General features: G+C 36.1%; 1 protein-coding gene across 1 annotated transcript; it reads left to right on the top strand.

Moving 5' to 3' along the window:
• Positions 1 to 24964: 24964 nt before the first annotated feature.
• LOC141605718 (uncharacterized) lies at positions 24965 to 25713 on the top strand. The gene has a single exon (XM_074424595.1). It carries the CDS (start codon positions 25050 to 25052, stop codon positions 25557 to 25559), a length of 510 nt encoding a protein of 169 aa, XP_074280696.1. The 5' UTR covers positions 24965 to 25049; the 3' UTR covers positions 25560 to 25713.
• Positions 25714 to 25762: the final 49 nt, after the last annotated feature.

Below are 25762 nucleotides of genomic sequence, written 5' to 3'. Positions count from 1 at the left end.
AGAGTAAAAATTAATCAACGGTTTTCGTAAAATTAAAATTTAGTAAAGTGTGAGGTAATGTTTATGGGGAAGGGGGTTATTTTGTTTTTCATCATTACTGCTGTGCATAGAAAATTGAGTTGGGTAATTATTTTGTTTTTCATCTCAGCCATTGATTTATTATGATCCAAGGGTGGAAAATAGGACTTAGGGACTCATCTAAGGTAAGTGGACTTAGATGAACCTAATTATATATATATATATATATATATATATATATATATATAAAATATATATATATATATATATATATATATATATATATATATATATATATATATATATATAGATTGGATTTGGTGATTTTGGTTCTTATGGTGAGTTGTGAGTTGGGGGAATCTTAGCCACTAGATTATATTAGAGATGAGTGGCCAAGATCAAATCTTACATGTCATATAAAACCATTGTCATTTACTTATTTTCTCTTTTTTCTAATGTTACATTTTTTTTACTTTAATTTTTTTTTCTCTTTTTTTTACCTCGTGTTATTATGCTTTTTTTTACCACTTTGATTTTTGTTTTCTCTTATGTTTTTCTTTAATTTACTCATTATGTTACCTTTTTTTCTTTTTCTTTTTGTACCGGATTTTTTTTACTTGAAATTTTTTTTACTCTTATTTTTTTTACCTCGTGTTATTATGCTATTATTGTGTTTTTTTTACCTGGATTTTTTTACGATTTTGATTTTTTTTTCTCTCTTTTTTTTTACCACATGTTATTGTGCTGTTATTGTTATTCCGCTGTTATTGTGATGTTATTCTGCTGTTACTTTGGTTTTTTTTACGATTTTGATTTTTTTTTTCTTTTTTTTTTTTACCATATGTTATTGTCTTTGTTATTATTGTTATTCTCATTGTTATTGTGATGTTATTCTCATTATTCTTGTGAATTTTTTTACGACTTTGATTTTTTTTTCTTTTTTTTTTTAACCTCGTGTTATTGTGCTGTTATTCTACTGTTAGTCTGCTGTTATTGTGATGTTATTCCGGTGTAACTTTAATTTTTTTACTACTTTGATTTTTTTACCGCATGTTAATGTGCTGTTATTGTGATGTTATTCCATTGTCACTTTGATTTTTTTACTACTTTGAGTTTTTTTTACTACTTTGATTTTTTACTCTTTTTTACCGCATGTTATTGTGCTGTTATTCTGGTGTTATTGTGATGTTATTCCGGTGCCACTTTGATTTTTTTTACGACTTTGATTTTTTTTCCTTTTTTTTACCACGTGTTATTGTGCTGTTATTTTGCTGTTATTCCACTGTTATTGTGATGTTATTGTGCTGTTATTCTACTATTATTGTGATGTTATTGTGCTGTTATTCTACTATTATTCTGATTTTTTTTCGTTTTTTTAACGGACTTTGATTTTTTTTACGAAATCTAGGTGAGAACCTACGACATCATCATCTTTGACCACAAAATGCATTTCTGCAGTATTATGTGCTACTGGTACAAAAAAATGTTGCATCCAAACGGGGTTCTCGTCATTTATCATCAACATTTCGACTTCGACCCACCCCATATCACCACTAAACTCGTCACCATCGTCGCCCATCACAAAACAGATCCACTGCGACGACCACCAACACACTTCTCCCTCGTTAATCGAGGTACCATGTCTCAATTCTCTACAAACCAAACTCGATTTCGGCGAACTCAAGACTCCCGCATATCAGCCAACATCTAGAACCGAGCACCATATCAAACGACTTTTTCCTTGATATCAAACGAGGTCATTGAGTCGAGTATCTTGATTAAAGCCGGTAGGAGACCTTGAGAGACAGCGACCATAACGTTCTTATCATCCGAATTAAGCAAGTTCAGCACCACTGCCGTTCAAATAACCGGCATCCACGCAAGTAACCTGTTCATATCTTCTCCATCGCCATTAATTTCACCACACCCTTCACCAGTTCAGCACCTCATCACTGAAGCTCACCCACTCACACCACCATAAAACTCCCTCGTCCACCAGTCTGCATCAACTCGGTTCAACAATTGAAGATCCAACTCATTTGCAAAAATATATGACATGTCAATGTTGAAGCTCACCCACTCTCCGCCGCTTTGATTCTCGTTGTGGCCCGATGCACCACCAGTGCCTCTCATTCTGCACCACAGACCGCTTCGTCAGTGTTGTATAGTACATAAACAATTAGTCATTAAAATAGTAATAATAACAAAACTAGTTCAGAAATTATTTAATTTCCGATGAACTTACCAAAACTAGTAATAATTGATTGCCGAGCTCAGACCACCGCAGCCGTTCACCACAAGTCCAGAGCGACGCCGAGCTTCTGCCACGGTTACTACTCTCCTCCTTTCTTCAAGTTCGAGCACAGATCCGACCACCACCAAATTTGCATCGACTCAGGTCGACATCCGCTCAATTTCAGTCACCAAATCGGTGAAATTAAGATGATATAAATGTTCGAATTTGAGCATCGAATTTGTGAAAGCGAGATGATATCAATGTTGCAGTGTTTTTTTGCGAGAATTTCTTGATTTTAATTGAATTTTTGGGTTTAGAGGGAGGTTAAAGGGATGATAATAAAGTGTGTTTGGATTTGATATTCAGATGGCGTATGTTTTCATTGTGTTAGCTGTTATTATATGGTTCAATCTCAGCCATTTATTTCTTATATTTAATGGTTGAGATTTCCCCAACTCACAACTCACCGTAAGACCCCAACTCACGAGATCCCGCCTCTATATATATATATATATATATATATATATATATATATATATATATATATATATATATAGGATCTCGTGCGAACTTAAAGTTCGGTACGAACTGTGCGAACTAAACTATTATCCCTTGGATCAAATACATCAACAACATATATTAAACACACTGTCACTTATCCTCTCCCACCAAAACCAATCCCCAAATCCCTGACTTGCTTCACCCGTATCCACCATTCCACTTTCACCATCACTTGTCAGCATCGCCGGCCCCCAACATACACTGTCGGAGCTCCGTCACGATCCTCGTCGGCGATCACCGCAACTCCACCTTCACCGCCCTTATATTTTTTCACTTCTTCAATTATAATCATCGTCGGGCTATTGGCTGTACAACCATCATAATTAGAATCATCATCGACCGTAATAGACCTTATTTTACTTGAAATCTTCCAATAATTTCATTAACGCGATTAGTTTTTTAAAATTATTATTCGTTGTTTATGGATCTGTGATTTAAACAACGAATTTTAAATGTTTGGTTTTGGGTCGTCGTGGAGAGAGGGGGTTGTTGGATGGTGGTTCGTTGCTGGTAGTAGGCACGACGATGCCTATGCGGTGTTGGTGATGGGATGGTGGTAGGGATGCAAAATGGACGATCCCGATGAGGGTGAGGGAGCCTGTGAGGTTGGGTTATGTGACAAGGAAGGCTCCAGCGACTGGTTGTCAAGGCGCAGTTCTGCGGTGCCGGAGATATGATGGCTCTGGCTGGGGCTAGTGTAGTTGTTTGGGGTTGAGGGGCAGGAGGTGGTGGTGGTGTGGGTTGGGTGATGATGTGGCGGTACTGAGGACGGTCCGGTGTGATCCCATGTTGTATTATCGTAAGTCTTTCTCGTGTAACAGAATATGTTATGCTGGTCGGTTTAGTGAAAATGAGGTTGAGAAACAAATGTTGTACAGTTTACACACATTTAGGTTCCGTTTGGTTTGATGGAAAATACTCTCAGGAGAAAGCCATTTTGCGGTTTGAAAGTCTGAAGTTTTCCTGCAGAATAATTTTCGCCAAACTACATTGGTAAAAATGTTTAAAGTTTGATCTGATATAAGTCTGTGGAACAGGAATAGGCGAGAATTTTGTTTCAGCAGTTGTTTTCGGGAGTCAGCTACTGTCATCCCATGGTAAATAAGTTGTATTCTGTAGTAAAAACATTCTGTTAAAGAAATGTATGGGATCGAGTTAAGTCGTCGGCGCCGACAACGATATTGTGGCGGCTAATACGGTGCTTGGTGGTGGCGGTGGTCTAGTGGAGTCAGCTACTGTCATTCCATGGTAAATAAGCACATGTATTGTCTAATGCACAAAAAGCATCCATATCTATCTATAATTGAAGTCACACCAATGATGAAGAGAATGCAAGATTCATCACTGCCTCTTTTTTTAAGGCCGCTTCAACTAACAACCCTAGAGTATTCACATCTGAGTGCTAAAATTAAACCTACAGAACATAGTTGCTTAGTTTTATAATTCACACCAACTGTATTCACAATATTAGCATAGTGAAGTTTACATGTAAGAAAACCACCACATACAGAGAAACAATGGTACATAGGAATGAATCTCGTAAACGTTTCAAGAATGTCGACTGAACTACTCAAGATCAAATATAATTTAGTTGAAAGTATACAAACAGAACCAACATACATAGCAAAACAAGTAATTAATCAAGCACGAGACTGAAAAACCAGCCGGCATGACTATAATTCGAAAATTTTAGACTTTTTATTTTTCCACCATTCTTAATTTGAAAGTATACAAACAGAATTGATTTTTTTATAAGTTTCCACTAAAGACTGAAAAGTTTTGAATTTCATGAGTTGAGCTCAATGCACCTCAAGTCCTCAACCTTGCAAACTATATACTAGATACATATCTCTAACAAGCTAGATACACTCATTTATCTTACTAGATACATATCTTTACCTTGATAAATATACTATTTACCTTGCTAGATACAAATCTCAGGCAAGTTAGATACACTTTTTCGCCTTACTAGATACACGCATTTACCTTGTTAGATACACATCTCTGACAAGCTAGATACACGCATTTATCTTGTTAGATACACATCTCTGACAAGCTAGATACACTCATTTGTCTTACTAGATACATGCATTTACCTTGTTAGATACACATCTCTCAAAGCTAGATACACTCATTTGCCTTACTAGATACACGTATTTACCTTGTTAGATACACATCTCTCACAAGCTAGATACACTCATTTGCCTTACTAGATACGCATCTCTGGCAAACTAGATACACATCTCTGGCAAACTAGATACTCTCTTACTTTGCTAGATATAATCTTTTACCTTAAATACATACCTTTACTTTGCTAATACAAATATCTTGCAAACTAGATAGACTTTTTTATATTACTAGATACACATCTCTAGCAAACTAGATACACCCTTCGCCTTGCTAAGTACATATCTTTACCTTGCTAGATACACGTCTCTAGCAAACTAGATACACCCTTCGCCTTGCTAAATACATATCTTTACCTTGCTAGATACGCATCTCTTGCTAGATACAATTATACGTGGTCATTATTATTTATATTTATTCTCGTTAAATCGTTCAATTTTTGTATTTCTGAAATTAATTGGGAGTCGGAGGGAGTACTAGATACATTAAATGTACACACCATTACCAAATACACATCAATTTAATCAAAATCCTGATTAATATCTTCCTTTGAATTTTTGATGGGAATAAGTTCGTTTATCATGTCGAAATGGATTTTAATTGTGTCTGGCCACATTATGTATCAAAATGACACAGGTTTACAAACAAGATATCCGACCTTTTTTATCACACAACGTTTCTCCTTATGTAGCAAGCTATGGCACCAGGACCTCAAACACATACAACTTGTTCACCCCTGTGCTGAAAAACCCATCAAAAGCACATTATAACGCCATAAAATTTAGCTTATATCATTCCTTAAAATGTAAAGCATTTTGATCTTAGACAGTAGTTCAAGATATGCGCCACCATATACACCAGATATTGTTTCAAAGGGTATGATTATGCCCCAAATATTGTTTCTGAGGGAGATACAATGATGACGACGACGACCATGTATTTAAGATTATGAAGACAACTACCATATAATCTATCACCAGACCAATCACCAATAACTCCGCCAACTACTTGAATACCAACCTTACGTTGCCAAATCAACTCCATTGACCTTTCTTCTACTGGCAACTCAAAAAAACACCACCTATATTGCTTTCGCCTTCAATTATGCAGCCTATTCTCCCACAAGCTTCCATCCAAGACCATCCTAGATCCATCATACCCAAGCCCACTTGAAGCTTGACCATTACACGCCCTATACACACCGACGACGACAATACCAGGCATCGTGGACTTTTGCCGTTGCGCTGGTGGCCCTCGTTTTCCTGTCACCGGCGACTTGATGGACTCACAATATATGCATTTCCAACTCAGAAAAATCCACAAAAGCATCAAATGGATTTAGTTTTTTTCTTATTTTAAATGAATAGATCTGATATATTCAAATCAATGTTGTGATAAATTTGCCAAAATGGGAGCGTCAGAATTGGGGATACAGAGGAGAGAGACTTCGTCGGAGGTCGGACGGCTGGCTGACGACTGAGTCGTCGGAGGCAGCTACGGGATGACGATGGTAGGTAAAAATACGAAGTTTGAAGGGAAGTCAGGGGTTGTGTTTGGAGTGAGAAAGTGACATTGTCACTATGGGGATATTTGGTTTCATAGTAGCCTCTTATCTAAATTGAATTTAAGGGTTGAGATTGAGTTCGTACGGTTCGCACCGTACTTTAGTTCGCACATGACCCCGCCCCTACACACACACACACACACACACACATATATATATATATATATAGTAATAAGATCAAATGAGTCCACCACTTAAGTGTGAGTCCATAAGTCTTCATCCAAGCCATTGGATGAGGAAGATGTGTGGCTGAGATCAAAAGCAAAAAAAGAGGATTAATGAGCTAATTTAACCACCTCTCTCTCTACCCACCCTAATTAACAACAACATCCTAATTAACCACTAATTTAATACATATAATTTTTCACTCACTTACTTCTCTCTCATCCCACACAATTTCAATCATCTCAACCAAATTTTTCTCTCAAAAAGTCCAAATAAATCACACAAAAAACCACCCAAAAAATCTCCAAATAAATCACCCTCTTTCCCCACTCACCACCACCGACCCACCACCCAGCACCACTACCCACTACTGCTGCCACCACCCGCGAGTCATCACTGCCACCCTTCACGCCTCCTCCAATACCGCCACCAACACCCACACAAACAACACCCTCCTCTCCAACACCCCGACCTCCACCAGCCCAACCACCTCCCTCTCTTTCTCCTTGTTTTTCCAGATCCGAACCCCGCCGCCGTCTCCACCAACCGCCTCAACTACCCGCCGTCACCACGCGCTTCTTGCTCTCCCTTTTTCCTTTTTCTTCTTTCTCCTCTTCTCGCTTCAAACTCGTTTTTTTTTTCATTTATTTTTCTGGCTGTGGCCGACGGAATGGTGGTGTTGGTAGCCGACATTGGTGTTAATGGTGGCCGTTGGTGCGCCTCCTACTTCACGCCACCTTCTTGTCATTTTTTTTCTTTGTTCTCGGATCTCGTTTTTTCTTTTTTTTTTTAATCTTATTTCACAAATCTGGTTGTTGGGTTTTTTTCCTTGTAAATTTGTCTTGTTACACATTTTTTTAGATTTCGTTTAGATTTTTTTTTTCTTAGATATTGTTTATATTTTTTTGGGCTTTTAATGGTGGGGGTGATGTCGGGATGAGGGATATAATTTTTTTTTTCAGATCCGAAGGTTAATGGTTGTTGTGGGGTGGTGGTGGCTCGGGTTTTCGTATTTTTTTTGTTGTGGATTTTTTTTTTTAAATTTCATCTATTTATTTCGTGGGATCTTTTAAAAAATTTCAGATCTATTTTGGAGTGTTGTGGGATTTTTCTTTAATTTCAGATTTATTTATTTTATTTTTAAAAATTTAGGATATTTGTAATGTTAGTGGGATTTTTTATGGGATGTTTTTTTTAATTTCAGATCTATTTATTTTGTGGGAGTTTTTTAAAAATTTTATATCTATTTATATAATAAAGTTAAAATTACACTTATTTCTCTTAAAGTTATACTTATTTTTATTAAAGTTACAATTACAAAAATCTATTTTTGTGTTAAAATTACATTTTTCTCTATTAAAGTTACTTTTATTTCATTTAAAGTTACAGTTTTCTCTATTAAAGTTACATTTTTCTTTATTATTATATTTTTCTCTATTAAAGTTACACTTATTAAAGTTACAGTTTTATCTATTAAAGTCACACTTATCTCCATTAAAATTACACTTATTTCATTAAAGTATTTTGTATTAAAATTACATTTTTCTCTATTAAAGTTACACTTATTTCATTTAAAGTTACATGTTTCTCTATTAAAGTTACACTTATTAAAGTAACAGTTTTATCTATTAAAGTTACACTTATCTCCACTAAAATTACACTTATTTCATTAAAGTTACACTTCTCTCTATTAAAGTTATTCTCTCAATGACTAAAGTTATCCTCTCAATGGACTAAAGTTGCAATTTTAATATGGACTAAAGTTACACTCTCAATAGACTGAAATTACATTCTCAATGGACTAAAGTTACACTTTTTATATGGACTAAAGATACACTCTCAATGGACTAGGTTATACTCTCATTGGACTAAAGTTACACTTTCGATGGACTAAAGTTACACTTCTAAAAAATTAAAGTTACACTTTTTGTTCCTAAAATTACATTCGTAAAAGACTAAAGTTACAATAAGTTATGATAAAATTACAAAAATTCAAAATATTATTCGTCAAAATCACTCGAAAAAGACTAAAGTTAAACTCGTAAAAACGCAAAATTGTCGTAAACTTTCTTTAAAATTACAAATTTTAAAATAATATCCGTCAAAACCACTTCGTAGTTTAAAGTTACACTTTTTTTTGTTAAAGTTACACTCTAAAAATACTAAAATGTCGTAAACTCGTCTCAAAATTACAAAAAATAAAATAAAATACGTCAAAACCGCTTTTGTTAAAGTTACACTTTTGTTAGAATTACACTCGTAAAATTTGTATAAACTTTGAAACATAAGAAGACAAAAGATAATGTTAAGTGTGTATGGAAATGAATTAGTGAATGTATAATTAAAGCTAGAGAGAGAAAGTGGGATTAATTAGAGCATAGAAAACTCATTAGTGTTAAGTGTATTTATTGTCTTCAATCTCAACCATCCATATTGGAAGATCTAGTGGTTGAAGATAGGACTTAGGATCTCAAAAAATATGGAGGACTCATAAGAACCTCTCTCTCTCTCTCTCTCTCTCTCTCTCTCTCTCTCTCTCTCTCTCTCTCTCTCTCTCTCTCTCTCTCTATATATATATATATATATATATATATATATATATATATATATATATATATAGTCCCTAAGTCCTTCTAAAGGCCTTTGGATGAAGGGAATGGAGGGATGAGATTACATCTCAATGGATGGCCACAAATCATTCTAGTCTTATTAGCTCCTCATTACAATTAAGTTTCTCACTAATCCATTCTTCCCCATTATCAAAAACTCCTCCCTCACTAAACATTCATCACTCATTATCAATAACTTCTTCTCTCTCTCTACATTCTCCCTCATTTTTCTCTCAAAAAAACAAAAACAAAACAAATAAAAACATAAAAAACACCACCAACCCCTTCCTCCCCTCCGTCCTTCCTCCTCCTTCATGTTGCCGCCAACCACCCCACCTCCGCACCAAAGCACCGTCACCAACAACAACAACAAATTGACGCCCCACGACCACCATTCCCACCACACGTCTTCCTCACTCACCAACCCGATCCCACCACCACCCCATCACTGCGCTCTTCCTGTCGCTGACCCCACACACCAATAACAACAACCTCCTCTCCACCACTTCGACAACCACCAGCCGTCGTCCTTCCTCCCTCCTTCAAAAAACCCAGATCTACAATAAAAGTCGTCGTCCTTCCTCCCTCCTTTTTCGAAAAACTGAGTGCTCCGACGAGGAAGGTTGTCGTCGTTTGTGGTGTTTGTCGTCTAAAGAGGTGGTAGTTGGTTGGTGAGTCCGATGGTGTACGTGGGTCAGTGATGTTGTTCATATATGGTGATGTTGTATGGTCGTTCCTCCGTTTTCATTTCTTTTTTTTTTTGTTTAGATCTGGGTTGTGTCGTCTTATCTGTCCTTATTTCTTGTGTTTTTTTTAATTATAAATGAGGGTGTGTGTTAATGTGGTGGTGGTTGGTTGGGTTTGCAAATATATATTTGAAATACTGTCTTGTTTTATATTTCAAATATCATCTAGTATTATATTTTTGTTTTATCTTTTTTCAAATCTCATCTTGTTATATATATTTTTCTGATTTAGTATTTAAAATCTCGTTTTATTATTGTTTAGGTTTCAGATCTGGTTTATCACACGTTATGTGCAATTAAAGTTATACCCAGTTTATACTATTTACGACTAAAGTTATACCCTTTAAAAATTAAAATTATACTATTTACGACTAAAGTTATACCCTTGAAATATTAAAGTTACACTATTTACGACTAAAGTTATACCCTTCAAAAATTAAAGTTATACTATTTACGACTAAAGTTATATCCTTGAAACATTAAAGTTACACTTCTTCTCATTTCGGTTTTTGTATTTACGACTAAAGTTATACCCTTTTTTCGTTTTTCATATTTATATTAGTTTTTTATAGTTTTTTTTTGTTTTTTGTGTTGGTGTTTTGTGTTATAGATCTGAAAACTAGACCAAAAAATGATCTTGTTTTATATTTTTATATTTCAAATATCGTCTTATTTTATATTTTTCTTTAGATCTATTAATTTTTTTAGTTTAGATTTTTTTTAATTATTTTAGATTTTGTATTAATTTTGTGTTTTGCTGTTAGTGGTTTTTTAGATCTATTAATTTTTCAGATCTAAATTCGTCGTATTATTTATTTTTCGATTTTTTAGATCTATTTCATTTTTGAGTAAAGTTATACTCTTTAAGCATTAATGTTGCACTAAAAATGAAGTATACAAAAAATGCCCATTATGCGCAACTCCAGTGGCACTATGTGCAACTTCAATGTACAACTTCAGTGGCAATATGTGCAACTTCAGTGGCATTATGTGCAACTTAAATGCCCATTATGCGCAATTTTAATGGCATTATGTGCAACTTCAATCTTGTCTTCTTATTGTGTTGGTTTCAAATTTGAATTTAAATTTGGACTAAAGTTACATGATTTTGGACTAAAGTTACACAATTTTGGATTAAAGTAATACAAAAAGGACTAAAGTTACAGTAGGACAAATTATATAAACTTGTCTTAAAATTAAATAAATTCCAAGTATTTTTTTTACTAAAACTACACAAATTTGGACTAAAGTTACACGATTTTGAACAAAAGTTATACAAAAATGACTAAAAATACAATAGGACTAAATTATATAAACTTGACTTAAAATTACAAAAGTCACAAAATATCCGTCAAAATCACTTTTTAGTATAAAGTTGCACTATTTTGGATTAAAGTTATACTCGTAAAATACAAAAGTTGCACTCCAAAAAATACTGAAATGTCGTAAACTTGTCTTAAAATTACAAAAAGTCAAAAAATTATACTTCAAATTCACTTTTTAATATAAGTTGCACTATTTTGGATTAAAGTTATACTCGTAAAACACAGAAATTGCACTCTAAAAAATAATGAAATGTCATAAATTTGTCTTAAAATTGCAAAAAGTCAAAAAATATCCGTCAAAATCACTTTTTAGTATAAAGTTACACAAATTTGGACTAAAGTTATACTTGTAAAACACAAAAATTGCACTCTAAAAAATACTGAAATGTCGTACACTTATCTTAAAATTACAAAAAGTTAAAAAAATATACTTCAAAATCACTTTTTAGTATAAAGTTGCACTATTTTGGATTAAAGTTATACTCGTAAAACACAGAAGTTAGGCTCTAAAAAATACTGAAATGTCGTAAACTTGTCTTAAAATTACAAAATTTATTAGTGTTTTTGAGAGAGAAGGGAAGTGAAATGTGTGATATGTGAGAGAAGTGGATTAGAGGAAAAGAAGTTATACTGAATTAGTGATTAATTAGGTTGGATTAGTGAGAGAGGAGAGAATGTGTAAGATTAGCCATTAAATACCCTTTTTGTAGGTTGGTCTTTATTAAATCAAAATATTCAACACCAGCAGTCAATAAACTCCCACCACTGATCCTCTGTCATACCTCACCACCACCTCACTGCTGGTGGCCCCACCACCACCCTCACTGTCAGAGGTCCCACCACAATACTGGCGAAACCACACACCACGACGGCATCCCCATTGCACCACCGACAACCAAGCTTGACTCCCCACGCTCATCCAATCCATATTATCGCTTTTCACTTTCTCCCTCTTTCGTTGCTTTTTCTTATTGTGGTCACCACCGCCGGTAATTGCTGGTGGTAGTAAATCTGGGGGTGGGTGGGTGACAGTGGTTGTTGGTAGACTCGTGGTGGCTCGATTTTGTGGGGAAAATGTAAGAATGTGGCATGGTGGTTTACGTGATAACAATGGGTATATCCAATTTACTTGAGCAATCTTCAAGAATCAATAAATTGATGAACAAAGGATCAAACATTGTTATTCAACCAAGTTGCATCACTGTAATGTTTTGAGAGATGGAGATAACTTTGCTAGTAATTACTCCGGTGCTAATTTTTAATGTTGACTTTGGTGGCACAATAATATTTTTATACGAGTAAATGGTAGATCCAAATTTATTGCTCTATTTTACCATGCATAATAAAGTACTCCCTCTTATTCTCTAACATGTTCCACATTTTCCGAAACGGCAAATTCACTAAAATCTTTCATTTTCCTTATTTGTCTATCATTTGGGTTATAGTAATTTGTGATCCCGCATTCTCGCTTTTACTTTTATTTATATCCACATATCACTATACCACTAAATTTTACCCCAAAACTAATGTGGAAGATCATAGTGAATATGAGGGAGTATGTATTAAGTGTATCTACTAATCTATTTTCTGCACCTGTTAGTATATTTTGTGTATATATGTGGAGAAAATGTACCAAAGACGAAAAAGTGTATCACATATAGTCTTTATATCAAATCTTAGTTACATTGTAAACTACTATAATATTTAGCACAAAGCTCAAGGAAATGCAAGTGGATGTCTAACAAAGTAATATAATATTTTTATTTTATCCACTTGTACATTACCTTTTACATATAAAACTTACAAAAAATAGAAATAGATAACAATTCACTGATACACCCCAAAATGAAACTAGATAACAAATGATCGGGACGGAAGGAGTACATTTTATCACATTGTAGTACATTTTTTTATATAAATTTACAACTACTAGATACATTAAAATATATGTCAAATACATTTTATTTTTCTTCTTACCAAATTCAGATACACTTTATGATATTATAGGTACGCTTTTTAGAAGAATTATAGATATGTGTTGTATAACTATGTAGATACACTTTTTTTCATCCTAGTTACATTTTTCCTACATATAAAAAAGAGTACTTACTATCTAAATACATAAAATATTATTTTAGATACACAAATATGCAATTTAGATACACTTATAATACATTACTTGGATACACAAAATCAGCCCCAAATTAAGAAATAAAAAATCCAAATCATATAAAATGAAACATGGAAAAGGAAGTAAGCTAAATCCAAACTTTGACCAAGCATTTCACCCAAACATCACAAACCTCTGCCTTCTTCGTCGTTGGTCATGATAGCTTCAAATTATTAGCTAACTATCTCTCAGAATATCCTCAACCAACAAATTGCAGTTATAGTGGCCCACACTTACCACCTTTAATCACCAACGCCCACCTTAAACACCACCACATAGCCACAACAACTCCTTCGAAAAAAAAACAAACAGGGCGAAAGTGTAGTCCGTCAGCGCCAGCTACGATGATTTCGGACGACGGCGGTGGGTATGGTGATGAGCCGATGAAAGGCTGACGAGGACGCTGGACGGAGTAGTGATGGAGAAGATAAAGAGAAGGGGAAGAGGAAGAGGTTGGAGACGGCATAATGAGATGTGGTAGAATGCCTTCGCCGGTAAAGTCGCCGGAGATATCTGGTTGATCGAAAACTTTTCAGCGTCCGATGGTGTTAGTGGCGGGGATGAATGAGATTAAGGATCTGTGATGGTGTTTGTTAGGTAATTTGATTGGGTTTAAGTGAAACTTGTCTGATATATTTATATAAATTGTATTTAATATAGGTTGTTCTCACTGTTCTCACCGAGTGTTCGTTCTCACCGGATCTTGACTCTCTCTCTCTCTGAGAGAGAGAGAGAGAGAGAGCCAAGGTTCAAATGAGTCCCTCAAATCTATTGAGTCCCTAAGTCTTCATATGCACCATAGGATGGAGGAGATGAGGGGTTGAGATTACATCTAAATGAAGGGTCAATAATTCATCTCCAGTAATTTTCTTCTTAACTTAACTAATCATTCATTCATCTCCTTTCCTTCTAACATCCTCCTTCATTAATCATTCAACCTTCCCTCTTTCTCTCTCACTTTTCTCTTAATAAACAAAACAAAACAAAACAAAAAAACCCAAAATAAATGAAACAAAAATCAAATCTGAGGAAAAAAAAAACTCCATCCCTCCTTAGCTTCCTCACCCCGTCCTTCCTCCGGCCAAGGCAGCTACCACCGCAACCCATAACCACCATTCTCTCCTCCTTTTTTTTTTCTTCTCCTTTCTTCTTCCTCTTCTCCCACCACCACCACCACAACATCGTCCTATATCAACCGCACCACCATCGTTCTCCTTCTCACCCGCCGCCTGCTGTACCACCAACAACGGCCGATTCGACCACCGGCAACATCGTTTTTTTTTTTTCTGATTTTTCAGATCTCGTTTTTTACGGTCATTTTGTTGTCGGATTTCGTTTTTTTTTTCTTTTTTTATTTTCTTTCGTCAATCAGAAGTACTTATTTGATTAATTGCAAATTCATTCTTTTATGACCATAAGCATTACTGTACAATTTTGGAGAAAAAATTAATTTGTGGCTACTTACAAAATGGAAGTTGTAGCTTTGTTTTTCTGCATACGAAATTGGTGTTTGTTTAATTGCTTGGTAGATAATATGAATTGGAAAAAATGGGTTATTGACTTACTGTGTGACACCCTCATTCATTGCGGAAAAATAAACACGTAATCCTAGAATAAAACTGCATGGATATGTTTGTAATAGGTTCATTTGGGTAAAAACCTGTAAATTTTAAAACCTGAACCTGTTATAAAAATATCAAAACGGGAAGGTGTCAAACATGCAAGGTCTAAAATAAATCTCATAAATAAAACATCGCTAAAGTCGCGAAACAAAGTTATACAACCCAAATATAAAAAAAAAAAAAAAAGGGAGACATATGTCCCTCAAAAGTACATGTCATAAAAAGTGTTTAAGGGTCACAATAAGATAAAGCCAATCTAGGTCCCAAGGTTACTTTGCTCGCTAGCTCGTCCATGTACCCCATATATGCATCACCTACCTGTCAATCGCATTTTATACAAATACGAAAGCCACAGTCAGTGGGGAGTAACTCCGTGTTCTCCCAGCCACGAAATGTCATAATTAATATAACATGTAAACATAAGAGTATGAATATGAATAACACATAGCCTTAGCATATAGATGCTAGACAATCGTGCTTATCATGTGAACAACAATATAACAACACATAGTCCTAGCATGTGAATACTAGACCGACTCATACTATACTATCATGTGAATCACATAACATCCAGGAATCCAAACTCTATCAACCATAGCCGGTTTGCATCTCACCTTCTATGATTCATAGAATCATCAAACAAGAAAGGACAATATATCTAGAGACAGGCATAAGTTCCTAGTACAGTCAATAGTCACTCTGTAACTCAAGTCTATACCACGAGGTAAGGTAAACACCCTAGTCCTAAATCTGCGCAGACTTAGCGACATGCGGAAAATACCGCATCCAAGACCCATGATCACACACATGAGTACCCCTAAGGAGTCCACCAAAGGGTTGGCTAGTACTTAAGCTGACCACATACTTCTACGAGTACGTCAGGAGGTCATGCCCTAACTTGGATATAAACCCACCAAGCTAAGACACAAAGGCTATTAAGCCGGAAACATACACTCGTCAAAGACTATAATGGCCTATCTATGATGAGGGCCGAAATACTCACCTAGGACCTAGTCCCAGCTTGAATACTTTAGCCCACACCACACAAGACAAGTAGGACACCCAATTAACCAAAAAAAGGGGCAAAGAGTCCAAACTTGCACACATAAATGATCATACACACCCTAGCATATGAAAGGCTTCGCAAGAGCATATTCAGCTGACTATCCAATAATATCTCCAATATCAATAGTAATCCAAATTCCAGCTAACCAACAGTACTATAATCCATGAGAACAAGCTAAAAAGGCAAAGAGGCAACAAGACTCATGCATAAGGCATTCAAAGCATCCAACAACCAACATGTGAAATGATAATTACAAACATCAAGGCATAACATAAAACATCCAATAACAACCAATCTCACCTCAAAGACAAACCCTCGACCCGAGTCCCGCGACGGGTCATCGGTCAAATCGAGGATGACCGGTTTAAACCTAGCTTGACCAAACTCATTTGGTCAAATTGGCCCAGCTCAGAGTCTTGGCCTACTTTGGCCCACATCACGGTAAATTAGTACTCCCATGATAAAAGGGTCTCAACACACCATACACAAGTGTTAGAACCAAGGTTAAGATGCATACCCAACAAGACACTCAAAACCCAATTTATAACAACAAGTTTAGTACTCGACTATAACAAGGGTCAACTTCAAACGGTCATAACTTGAGTTATAAATATCTAAATAAGGTGAAACCAATTGGAGATGATAGCTTATCCTCTTACGGTTCTAACGGTAGGTCATAAGCCTCAAACAAACAAGTAACGAAGAAGTTATGGCCATTTTAAAAACTGGTCGGTCTAAACCGCGACTGCGATAGGGCGGAGCTGCGGTGTCGGCCGGAACTGCGGTGGTGGCCGGAGCTGCGGCAAAGGCCTGATTACCACGACACATACGGACTAAATCTTCATCCTCAAGTCAATCTTATATTATCATTACAATCCGATTGAACAAGAACATGTAATTAACAAGGAATTCCACATGTATACTTGGGAGGAAATCAATAGTTTACATATTCAAGCAACATTCAACAATATTCATTCCGTTTCAACACTTAAACATGTGAAAAACAACATATTTAACAAACTTTAACAACAACCATTCATGTGAAAGTTAAAGTTAACATGTTATTAATCACATAAGCATCCAACACATCATAAACAACACTAATGTGACATTAAATCGTCGAGTAACTCGAAATAGTTACCTTAAGCTAGCAAAGAGACAAGTAATAACTTGAGAAAGCTTCTAAAACCCAAAATTACTCTTCATCTTCAACAACATATGAGTCACCTAACTCATCTTCAAATTCTTCACCTATAAGAACAACAAAAACACAATTATTAAGCTTAAATTCGAAACCCAAAAAAAAAGTGTCTTAAACAAAAATTGGGGGAAATGAAAATAAAGCTTACTAGTAGATGAAGGATGAAAAGAGGATTCCAAATATATAATTTTATGCAAATTGGTGGAGGAATGAAGGATTTATGAAGGATTTAGGGTTTGTAAGGAGGATTTTTAGTGGGTTTTTGGTGTTTGAGAGAAGGAGGAGATAGATTGAGAATGGAGGAAATGAAGATTGAAAGAGGGGACAAATGGAGGGTAGGTGGTCAGCCAAAAGGCATGGGAAGATGGGTCATTTGTTTACGTTTTGGTTCGTTTCGACGGAAATTAGAAATATTCGTCGAACGCGATTTCCGAGAAAATTAAAGTTCTTAAACACGATTTTACTAAAAGATTAAGTACTTATATGCCCAATATCCAAACTCGTTTACCCAACGACCGTAAGAAATGGGAAAATCCCAATTTTATGACTTTTATTTGAAATCTATTTTATCAAGGGAAAAGGTTTAAATATAGTTTAAATCACTTTTAAACATTTCTAAACTATCACAAATAATTACATTTCTTCAAAATAAAATAAGATTATATTTTATCAAATAAATTTTATTTCAAATAAATTAATATTAAATTAAAATAGATTAAAATATTACTTTTAAAATATAATAAAGGTCTTCAAATTTACGGGGTGTTACATACTGTGCGTAGGTGTTTACTTTTTCCTGGGAAAAATGGGGAAAAAATTAGTAGGTGCTTCTTAGTTTGTCTAAAATTCTATAGAAGATGAGATGTGATTTAAATTTAATTTTAGTCTTTCACTAGTTTATTTAGTTCCTTTTGATTTTTTTAATTAAATAAAGTTATAATATAAAGCGTTCATATAAAATTAATTTTATAGTTGTAAAAGAAAATTTCGGCCCTGGGTAGCATTTGATTTGAGCTTAGTCCCTGCTAATATAAGTTGGTTTTTATTTTGGTTTTTTTATTAAAGTTACATAAACTTTCATGTTATCGTGGTGGTGGTAGTATGGTGTATGTTAGTTGGGGTTTAAAGTTACATTCATCCTTATTGAAGTTACATATCTCCTATATTGGAGTTACATTCAAATTTATATATTCAAAATCACTTTAGTCATTGGATATATTAATTTGAATTTATATTGTGTTGGTTTGAAATTTAAATTTGACTAAAGTTATGCGATTTTGGACTAAAATTACACAATTTGGGACTAAAGTTATACAAAAAATGACTAAGGTTACAGTGAGACTAAAGTTACATAAATTTCAATTAGTTTATAAAAAAAGACTAAAGTTCCTCAAATTTGGACTAAAATTTCATCTATAAAATACTAAAGTTACACATATTTGGACTAAAGTTACAGTCGTCAAATGCTAAAGTTATATCAAATTGTTTTAAAATTATATAAATTTAAATTTATATATTCAAAATCAATTTAGTCATTGGATATATTAATTGAATTCATGTAACTTTAATGTTTAAAGGGTGTAACTTTAGTCAATAATACTATAATTTCAGTCATATAGTCCATTTTATACATTATATTGAGTTTATGTAACTCTAGGTTGTTCTGAGTGTAACTTTAGCCACTGACAGTGTAACTTTAGTTCATAATAGTGTAATTTTAGTCCTTTTAATAAATTCGTTGGAATTCATGTAATTTATATATTTTTAAGTATGTAACTTTGGTCATTAATACTATAACTTCAGTCTTGTAGTTTATGTAACTCTATTTATTTGAGTGTAACTTTAGTCCACTGACAATGTAACTTTAGTCCATAATAGTGTAATTTTAGTCCTTTCTTATAAATTCATTGGAATTTATGAAATTTTAAGACAAGCATATAATTTTAGTCCCACTGTAACTTTAGTCCATGACGGTATAACTTTTGTCCGGTGTAACTTAAGATAAAAATAAACAAATTATATGAAATCTATATTAGTAGATCTAAGATCAAGATAAAAGTATCTCACAAAATAAAAACGAGATTTAAAAACCCGAAATCTTAGAAAAAAAAAGTATAACAAGACGATATTTGAAAAGAATAAATAACAAGACAATAATCAAAATAAAAAACAACAAAAATTAAAAAATAAAAATAAACCGACTCCAAACAACAAATTTTATAATAATAAAAATAAACGAAAAAACGAGGCCCAAAATCTGGGAAAAAAACGAAATTTGAAAAAATACCCGTAGTGGGGTAGGCGGTGGTGGGGTGGTGGTGGGGTTGGCGGCGATGGTGGGGGTGGTGGGTGGTGGTGAATGAAGAAGAGAAGAGTGGATGATTTATTTGGGTTTTTGATTTTTTGATTTTTTGGGTTTTTGTTTTATTTATTTATTTGGGTTTTTTAGTTATTGGGATTTTTGTTAGGATTGTAGAGAAATGAGAGAAGAGTATTTTTTTGTTATGATGAGAGAGAAGTAAGTTGAGGAATAATAAGGTAAGAGAGAGAGAGGGGGGAGGGTATATATAGTGGGATTAGTGTTTAGTTAAGGAGTAGATAAGGTAGAGTCTTAATTACCCCCATAATCCTCATTTTGCCTTTCAATCTAAGCCCTCCATTCTCCAAGATGCAAGGGCCTCTAAGAGGACTTATGGACTCAATAGGGGAAGGAGGACTCTCTTGATCCTTATACTATATATATATATATATATATATATATATATATATATATATATATATATATATATATATATATATGGGAGATGACATGATAGCCATGAGTTTTTGGGGAAGCGTTTGATAGCATAATTGCATGGTGTGAGATTTTGGTGGTAAGTTAGGGGAATGAGTGATCAAGGACAGAACTAGTATGGATAGTGAAGTAATTTTGTTGATAGGACTATTGGAGTTTGCTATTGGGAATTGGTATTCATGATTGCGAGGGAGCATACGGTGTTGAGATAAAGAGCGTTGGTCGGAAGTTGAGTATTAGTTATGTGGTCACTTTGGTCAAGTGGTGGTAATTATGCGTAGTGGGAAAAGGTGTTATGAAGGGCATATGATTTTAACCTCATGTGAGAGATATCTTTTATCAAGTGGTAACTTACGTGATCGGGATTAGCTAGTTAAATTTGATTATGGGTCTATTATGTGTGTAAATGATGGTGTGAGGTTCTGACCTCATAAGTAGTGGTATGGTATGATATTCATAAAGTTGTGATCTGATTATTTCGTGTAATATGTGTTGTTTTGAGATCCGGTAAGACGATTGTAACACCCCCGCACACCAAGATGCCTTACCAAGGACTATCCTAGTGTATGAAGGTGTTACCATCTCGGTTGCCCGAGGTAATAGATCAAAACAATAATAAATGAACATTTATTAAATAAACTTTTAAGTCTTTACAACGGTGAGCAAGAGACAAGATACAACAAAAGTAGCTATCAAAACTACTAAGCTTGAGCGTTAAGGACTTCTACTTCGGTAGCGTGGTGACTCGAACCCCTTCCAAGCCCGTAAGCACATGACTAACTGTACCTGACAAAATAACTGCTCACCATCCCCGAATGGATCACCACAGTTTTACAAAACAACAACGGGGTCAGTTTACTGTATAACAAAATTAGATAAGTACAGAAAGGTAACCAGCTGATCTTCATCCACCTCTAAACTCCCAATCTCACATAGTAACCGACTACACACCGAAGTGTGTAGCCCTGCCAGATTACCCATCGTAACAGGTAATCCTCACCGCCAGTGGGGGACCGCAGCCAATCCCCACCTAAGCCCCCGCTCATCAACGAGCGTTATCCCTATCCCTTAACGTGCACATCCCCTCCCGTGGCGGGTTCCACGGAGGGCGAACTAGGGTGTGAATCCACTCCCGCAAGTGACTCTACCACAATCATCACAATACCAAACCAACACCAACACCAACACCAACACCAACACCAACACCAACACCAACACCAACACCAACACCAACACCAACACAAACACAAACACAAACACCAACACCAACACCAACACCAACACCAACACCAACACCAACACCAACACCAACACCAACACCAACACCAACACCAACACCAACACCAACAGATGATCACAATATCAATCATACAACGATTACCACATAAATCTTAATTCAATTAAACAGTAAAACTGAGTAGGGGAAAACCCTACCTTATCGCCAAGCCATGAAAATGCCTCCAACAAATATCCAATCAAGACTCCGAGACGCGTCCTACAAATGGTAACCACTTCCTATTACAAGACTACCCCAAAGGCCTACTGAAAGACGACAATAAAACAACAACTTACCTAGTGATGCGAACCGACGACGACAACGACGACATCCTCGCTAGCATTCTCATATATAACCAATCCTCTTCCATGGTCAATGTCTAGGCTAGATGACAGTGTAGGGGCAAGGTGGGTGATAGGTGAGAGAGGGATATATTAGGGTTAGAGAGAAATGGAACCGTCGGAAATGAAATAAAACTCACGAATTCACGTTTTATAATTACGCGTCCGCAACGGCTATACTTGGTCGAGTACTCTCATACTCGGCCGAGTAAGCCCTACTCGGTCGAGTGTTACCACCACTCGGCCGAGTAGTCCATATTAGGTCGAGTAACAACTACGTAAGTCTCTTCTCCTCTCACTTATCCTTTTTCTAAGGTCTTCCGTGGTCAAAAGGTCGGTCAAAGGGTCCTTAAATAGGGCGGGTATTACAACGATATCGAAAAAGGGCAATGGGTTGTTGGATGAGTCGTGAGATGATCGCTGTGTCGGGACTCTGATTTTTGGTAATGTGGTTGTTGTGTTCCGGGTTGTGATTCGGGCACGGTACTCTGTGTTGCTATGCAGATATTTTCGCGCTGCAGTGCGGCTGTTGGTGTCGCTGTTGCGATGTCGTAATTGGTCGTGGTGGAGTAGGCGGGATACTTATGAGACGAACCTCTAAAGGTATATGTCAGTCTAGTATGGGCATATAGGTTGTTGTTCTGTTTGGTGTTGTTTCCTGTGATTTTGGCTTGTGGGTGAGAATAGAGTATAATATGGAAGAGGGTTGTGTATGTGGTCGTTGTTGGCATAGTCACGGTGATATCTTGTTGGTGAAACATAGTTGTGGGAGGTTGTTGGAGTACTTTTGATCTATGTTAGATGAGGCTTTTGTTGACATAGTTGTGGCAAGTAATTGGTGGAGAATGTGTGTACTGAGTTGGAAGCTGCATGTGGTATATAACTTTATCGGGGAAGTAAGTATAGAGAGTTGGAGTTAATATCATGTTAAGTTAGGGACGAATTTGGCGACAGTAAAAAGGGAGATTTGAGGATCTAGTGTGTGTGTGTGTGTGTGTGTGTGTGTGTGTGTGTGTGTGTGTGTGTGTGTGTGTGTGTGTGTGTGTGTGTGTGTGTGTGTGTGTGTGTGTGTGTGTGTGTTTGTAACAATTATGGATCGTGAGCTATGATAACAATTGTGGATCGTGAGTTGTGATTGTGGGGATAGGTGTGTGTATAGAGAAGAAAGTGGTCGTGCTGTAGTGTTGAAGAGTTGAAGTAGTGTTTATGTTGAGGATTTTGTGGTAAAGATTAGATGGTGTGCAGAATGATTAGAGGTATGAGAGTTGTTAGAGAGAGAGAGAGCCTTGGATATGAGACTAGTTATCAGTGTGGAAGTTATGATCGGTTGTCAGTAACACGAGACGGTGATAATGGGAGGGATCATTAAAGATCGGGTACTGGTTGGTTTACCGGGACGTAACATTTATCTTATGAGGGGTAGGATGCGACAAAGAGAGTTTGAAAGTTCTACATGTTGTATATTTTGAGTTTGAGGTTTTATATATTCGAAGTGAATGGATATAGAGTAATGTTGTAGACATGTATGGTAGTGATATTGTTGACGGTATTGGGTATTTACGGTTGTGAGTGTGAGAAAATTTCGAGGATGAAGTTCATTTTAAGGATGGTGGAATGTAACATTTCATTTTGGTGGTTGTTATTGCTTTATAGTGAGCGGTATGTTTGTAAAACAGGGTTAGTGGTGCGTTGGTGCTAGTGTTGATGGAATTTGACGGTACTACGGAGTTTAGTTGAGTTAGTGTTGTGATTAGGGGTTGAGGGTTGTGTTTTACAGGTATGAGTGTGAACTTCGAGAACGAAGTTCGTTTTTAAGGAGGAAAGCCTGTAATACCACAGGTTTCTGATCATGGGGAACTCGGTCGAGTAGAGCTTACTCGGTCGATTAGGCTGTCGGGTGTGCTGAGGTTGAGTTCTGGAACGTCAGAACTTGATCGAGTATGTTGGTACTCGGTCGAGTTGGGCTTACTCGGTCGAGTACATTGTATACTCAGTCGAGTAACCGGTCTGACAGGGTTATATCTGCGGTTTTGATTAAAATAATTGGAGAAGTATATAAAGACGTATTAACAGTTTCTTAATCATTCTTTTAAAACCTAAACTACGTACAACTTCTCCAATTGTTCTAATAACTGCTAGGGCTAGATTTAAGGGTTTTACATCTTTCATTCGCGTCGATTCATCAGTGACGAGTTCGTAGAGGAGCCTTTCTGATTTGTTGTTTTGGTTGTTTTGGATTGCGAATAAGGTAGGGTTTCCCTACTCAGTTGGTTGTATAATTGATTGATTGTTTGTGATTGTTGTTGGCATGTGATCTTTGATTGGAATTGATGGAGGTTGGTTTGATCGTATTGTTGGTTGGATGATTATTGTGGAACTATGTCGGGAGATGGTTCTATACCCATGTTCGCTCCTTGTGACTCCTGTCACAAGGGGGATGTGCACATTAATGATCTGGGGTTCGCTCGTTGCGATGAGCGGGGATTTGGTGGGCAAGGCTGCGGTCCCCCACTGGCGGTGTGGGTTACCTGTTGCGATGCATGGGTAACCTGGTAGGGCTAAACACTTTAGTGTGTAGTCAATGATTGGTGATTGTTGGAGTTGGAGATCGACTGATTGTGTTGTTATATTTGTTTCCGCTGCATATATTGATTTGGTTATAGAATTGACTGACCCCGTTTTATGTTTTCAAAACTGTGGTAATCCATTCGAGGATGGTGAGCAGTTGGCTAGCAGGTGATGGATGTTATGATAGCTCGCGGGACATGGATGGGCGGAATCATCACTGTTGTGTCGATTAGTGTAGCGAAGTTTAGCTTTATGATTTTTGGTTTTGGTTGTTTGGTTTTGGAGTTTAAAGACTTGTAACCTTTTGTTTAAGGTTGTTTTAATAAAGTTGTTTCATTATGGTTTCTATGATGCATACTATCTCAGGACCACCCTTATTATGATGACTGTAACCAATGAAAGTTTGTTTTCATGTATATAACAGTAAATATGAGTTAGTATTTGTCGTTTCGATTCATTTTAGGTCACTTTAAGTCATCTTTAATCGGGTGAATTATTGGTTGAATTTTTTCGGGTCAAGTTAACATTGGATCAATCAAAAATTGGGTGGTATACGAATCTAGCAAACTCGAGTCACATTTCGGGTCGAGTCAGCACAATAGAGTAGTTTGTTGTTTGAGTGTGTGTCCTTCCTCCACTCTCACTTCTTGGATCCCCAAAATGGGAATGAAAGGCGATGAAGACAGCAGATCAAAGCAAACCCTAGACTCCATGGATCCAATCCTACACATCCTAAACAACCTTCCATACACCATCCTCCGACCACCACGCCTCCGTCTGAAACTCCCAACACTAACTCTACCATCATCAACCACCGTCCTCTCACTCCTTCTACTCACTTACTTCCTCGTCATCTCCGGCGTTGTCTACGACGTTATCGTTGAACCACCAGGTATCGGCTCCACTCAAGATCACCCTAATGCTCCCGTCCGCCCGGTCGTCTTCCTTCCTGGCCGCGTCAACGGTCAGTACATCATTGAAGGGCTTTCTTCTGGCTTTATGTTTATTCTGGGCGGTGTCGGAATTGTTCTTATGGATCTTGCTGTTGATAAGAATCGTCCCAAGAGTGTTCGTGTTTCTTATGGGGCTGCTGGTGTTTCTGCTCTTGTTTTCGCTTATCTTATGAGTATGCTTTTTATTCGTATTAAGATCCCTGGTTATCTTAGATGAACCCAACCCAACTTCTTTCTTTTACTGTTGCTATCGCTATCGCTATCGACAAATCTTTGTCTTTAAGGATTATTATTGAGGAAGATTGAATGTTGAGATTGAGTATAGACATTTCTTTGTTTTTATTATTTTGCTGGAATTATGTTTGCCCTTCTATTGTGCTTCACTTTGAGCTGCATTACTAATCTTCTTTTGGGATCAAT

This window comes from Silene latifolia, chromosome 10, assembly GCF_048544455.1.
Source record: "Silene latifolia isolate original U9 population chromosome 10, ASM4854445v1, whole genome shotgun sequence".
NCBI classification, from domain to species: domain Eukaryota; kingdom Viridiplantae; phylum Streptophyta; class Magnoliopsida; order Caryophyllales; family Caryophyllaceae; genus Silene; species Silene latifolia.
This window is presented reverse-complemented; position numbering and strand designations above follow the sequence as displayed.

Coding starts and splice junctions, on each gene's coding strand:
- LOC141605718 (XM_074424595.1), top strand. CDS start 25,050: ATGGGAATGAAAGGCGATGAAGACAGCAGATCAAAGCAAACCCTAGAC.